The sequence below is a fragment of the Dysidea avara genome, chromosome 12 (genome assembly GCF_963678975.1).
Source record: "Dysidea avara chromosome 12, odDysAvar1.4, whole genome shotgun sequence".
Taxonomy (NCBI): Eukaryota; Metazoa; Porifera; class Demospongiae; order Dictyoceratida; family Dysideidae; genus Dysidea; species Dysidea avara.
The window spans coordinates 23565686-23570383 of record NC_089283.1 but is presented as its reverse complement, the minus strand read 5'-3'; the positions used below and the strand labels follow the sequence as shown (position 1 = coordinate 23570383).

At 38.2% G+C, this 4698-nt stretch overlaps 1 protein-coding gene across 1 annotated transcript; it reads left to right on the top strand.

Moving 5' to 3' along the window:
• Positions 1–1644: 1644 nt before the first annotated feature.
• LOC136241794 (E3 ubiquitin-protein ligase TRIM71-like) lies at positions 1645–4337 on the top strand. The gene has a single exon (XM_066033114.1). It carries the CDS (start codon positions 1965–1967, stop codon positions 4209–4211), a length of 2247 nt encoding a protein of 748 aa, XP_065889186.1. The 5' UTR covers positions 1645–1964; the 3' UTR covers positions 4212–4337.
• The last annotated feature ends 361 nt before the right edge of the window (positions 4338–4698 follow it).

Below are 4698 nucleotides of genomic sequence, written 5' to 3'. Positions count from 1 at the left end.
CTGTCTAGGTCCCAAATCAACAGCATTAGTGGCTTATACATCCCATAACTGAGGACACCACTTTACAAGGACAAAATTAAATTCCCCTGGTGTCCATCTTAGAGGGGTTCTACTGTAACATCAGAGTACAACAAAAGGATCTATGTATCACAACTTGTTATAGTTCAGTACCTTTTTTGTCCTCTATGCCTTCCTTCTCAAAGTAATCTGGGTCAACAAACAACACTCCATCTGTAAACAACATTCTCCTAAACCAGTAAACAAAACAACGTAACTTGATTGACGAAATCACATCTGTGGACATTTACTGTTGTCTATATACAATAACCTGTTTAAATTATGTAAGCATTTGTGTATTACCTGCATGTACCTTTCTGAAGCCCCGAGAATTCTTGAGGGGTACCATCACAAATGGTATACATGGTCAAGTAGCTAACAATCCTCATCAAGGCCTTAGACTACTCGTATGGCTCACCACAAGACCTGGGACCAGCAACCTGTAAAAGCAAAGTATTATACTACAGTTGGTTATGACAGAAATTCATCAGTGCATTCATGTGGCTCCATGTCTACTGTGAATAACAAGTTTCGATCCTGTCATGGCTGATAAGATGGGTAGGTAAAGGAAAACACAGTGGACCCTGGAATTGAGGACCCATGGGGACAAGTTTCCTACACCACAAGATGCCTTGTAGCACCTCCTAACAATATGTACACATGTCCTCCACACTCTTTCATCCATTACAAACTAATAATGGTTGATCACAAATCAGCTAAACTTTCCCACTTTATACTAACTCATTGTTGGGTGATAGAGGACTTGGTAATGGTATACTTCATCACATTTGTAACTGAACACTACAGAAGAAATACATGACAAATCTCTCAAGTATGACTACTTCAGTTTTGCTATGTGTGGTATCAAAGGTCAAGGCAGTGTGTCATACAAATTTTCATACAGGGATCACCATGGCCAGATCAAGGTATGGCTCTGTGAATTTTGTTTCCATATAACTACTCTGCTTTAGTGGCTACTTTGGCTTCTACTAACTGCAGCCTTGATTTGTCTAGTGAAACTAGATTGGATCATTTTCCATGTAAGCACATGTAATGTAATTTCAGGAAAATAGGATGTGGCTACAAGTTGTCATGTGATCCACCCATCAACACCCAGTACACAATAAGTTGTAGGGATGCAACAATATGGATAAACTCCATATTGTGTATTGTTTTCAAAAATATTGCAATATATTGTTGTATTGCAATATTTGAATACGATGTTGAAATGTGGTAAAGTTAATGTTGCAATAGCCCATATCTGTATGCTAAGGTACCCACTGGTCAAGAACCATCATCAAATGCATTTACAAGTAGCTAGGCTAGTAGTACTGTATTATCAGTGTTATATGTTCAGGGTATAGCTTCTGGTCACCAATAAATCATCAATTATTACTTTATGGTGCCTTTGATGTAATTATCCACATACCACAGCTTTGTGGTATATTTCAATACAACAATGACAATATTGTATTGTATTGTGGTAGAAAATATTGCAATATATCAATTATTGTAATATTGTTGCATCCCTAATAAGCTGATAATGAAAACATCCCAGATACACTAACCTATTTCCCTTTTCACACATAATGATGATGATTTGGAGATTGCAGCCGGTAATGTTAGTGCTCCAGTAGTGGGACTATTACCTCATAAAGTTGTCAAATCCCCCACCCTACTGTAGTAGTCGGCTGTGATGTGCATCGTGGTGCATGACTGGGACCACACTGAAATGGTCTCACTTTGTTTGGGGACATCTCTTTCTAGTTCATACTGAAGCTGCTCCAATGGCGACAATACTACACTAACTCAACTTGTCCAATCCCATGTATATCAGCCGGAAGGGAGACCACTAAGGGGGTAATACGTCACTTAACAACCAGATTGTATACTAACGAAGCTAGACAATGGCGAGTAAGGAATGGCGACAGATCGAGGAAGAAATAACTTGTTCCATCTGTGGAAATCTTTTTACTGATCCGAAGACCATCCCGTGTTTGCACACCTTCTGTAAGCGATGTATAGAGAGGAGTATAGAGTCCAATAAGAAAATGGCGGTCATTGTATCATGTCCGTTATGTCGTGCATCACTTCCACAAGACGGGATAGCGTCTATTCCCACTAATTTTACAATTAATCGTTTAGTGGAAATTTTTGGAAAGCGAAGGGAATCTGGACAAGGTTCAGTGATGATAAAATGTGGAAAGTGTAGGGAAGAAGCGCCAGCTGTCACGTGGTGTATTGAGTGTGAGAATGGGTTATGTGACAATTGTAATGAATTTCACAGAAAATGGAAGGATTGTGAGGCACACAAAACTGTTCCCATAAGTGAATTTCTACAAAATCCCAAACAAGCTGTAGCCACACCAGAAAAAGCAGAATTTTGCAAGTCCCACACCAAACAAACACTAGACCTGTACTGTAAGACTTGTAGTAGTTTAATATGTCGAGACTGCACCTTGAAGGATCATCCTCGTGGTCATTGTGATCATGATTTTGATTTTGTTGATGAAGTGGTGGATGAAGAAAGAGAGAAGATGAAACAAGTCACTGGTCCACTGAAACAGTTGTTAGAACGAGTAAGAAATGGAGTAAAGAAAATTGAACATTGTGAGAAACAAGTTGACATTGAGAGTGAAGCAAATATTGAGAAGATACGAGTTACATATGGTGAAGTGTACAAGTTGTTGAAGCAACAAGAAGAAGAAACAGTTGGAAAGGTTAGCACCATCAAGACTTCACTTAAAAAGACACTCGCTGTACAAAAAGAAAGTGCAAAGTTTGTGGAAAGCCAACTGGTGAGCTGTGACGAATTCTCCAATAAAATTGTAACAGTTAACAGAACCAGACAATTACTTACATACAACAAATGGATTGAGAATAGAGTTGATGAAGTAACGAAACAAGTGGAACATACTAGCCTTGATCCAGAGTGTAAACCAAGTGACATGATTGTTATTTGTCATCACCCAGTTGAGTTTGTTAATGATTCAGTTTGTGACGTGTCGTGTCTTCCACATTTACCTGATTGTACTGTGAGTGGTCCAGTAGTAATTAGTGATCCAGTTAAAGTGACTGTTACACTGAAAGACATTTTTGGGTCTCCTGTAGTGAACCAATCAAAAGATCTAGAAATCCGTTGCAACAAGGAGAGGGAGCTTTTACAGAATACACATATTGAAGAAGAGTCAAGAGGACAGTACCATATATGGTATAATCCTAAAAGAAAGGAAGATCATTCGTTATCAGTTTACTGGAGAGGATTAGAAGTGAACCATGAAGAAATCAAAGTGTTGGCGAACGTTCGTGACTACAATAAGTCGAAGCAGGAGGTGAAGATCATTGACAAATATGGACCAACTAACAAGAAGTTAATATTTCCTTATCTGTTGGCCAAAGGACCTAACAATGAACTTATTGTTCGTGACAGTTCCACCAATCAGTTAGTAGTATTTGATAAACACTTCCAGTACTCTCATGTTATTGGTGGAGCAGGTAGTGGAAATGAGGGCATCACTGGAATAGCAGTAGACAAGAAGGGATATTTGTATGTTGCAGATAGTGACTTGCACTGTATTCAGAAGTTTAAACTAAATGGAGAATTTATTTCCCAGTTTGGCAGTGAAGGTACAGCTAACAGTCAGTTCAAGTCTCCTTATGGTCTAGTGTTGTCCCAGTCAGAACTGTTGTTTGTGTGTGATAAGGACAATCACAGAATTCAAGTATTTCAAAATGAACGATTCTCTTATTGTTTTGGACGACATGGCACAGAATCTGGTACCTTCAATGAACCTCTTGACTTGACACTGAACAATAGTGAAGATCAGTTGTTTATTACAGACAGTGATAATAACAGAGTCCAGGTGTTCACCACTAAAGGACGATTCTTTAAAGTATTTGGTAACTTCACTGATGTCCCCTACAAGTTACATGATCCAGTTGGGATACACTATACACCAGATGGACACTTGTTGATCAGTTCCTGGAGCACTCACTGTGTGTTGGTGTTTGAAGAAGATGGGAAGTTTACATCAGCCATTGAAGGTACCTATGAAGGCAAGAAAAGGTTTAGTAAACCTTGTGGAGTAGTGATGATGGATTATGGACAGATTGTAATAGCTGATGGTGATAGTAACAGGCTAGTAGTGTTTTAGTAACAATTTACACTAGTAGTATTTTAGTAGTTTTGTAGTGACTAGTGTTTTAGGTTGTAGTAGGAAGTGTGTTATTTGTTGTTGTAGATTTGTTATTTTTCATTAAAGTGGTTTATTTGAAGTTAACATTATAACTGGGTAGTAGTGGTAGTACATTCAACAGTTTAGTGTGATGTCCAGATCGAACTAGTGATGAATGATTAGTTCTTTAAAGTGAGTGACTAACTGGTCTGTTTCTAAAGATGATTTATTCTAATTGTTTAGGTGATGACGGTGGCAGAACAACAAATAGTTGACATGTTGAATGAGACATGAACATACAGTTGGAGAATGATGTGTGTATGCTGCTATGGTGATAGTAAGATGTTTCAGTGAAGTATAAAGTATGTAATGTTGTTATTTGTAGTGGCAGTGTTAATGAGTGTGTGTTAAGTTAGTACTGCTATAGTTGAGCTGGTAGTATTGAGGAAGTGTAGAATGAAGTTGA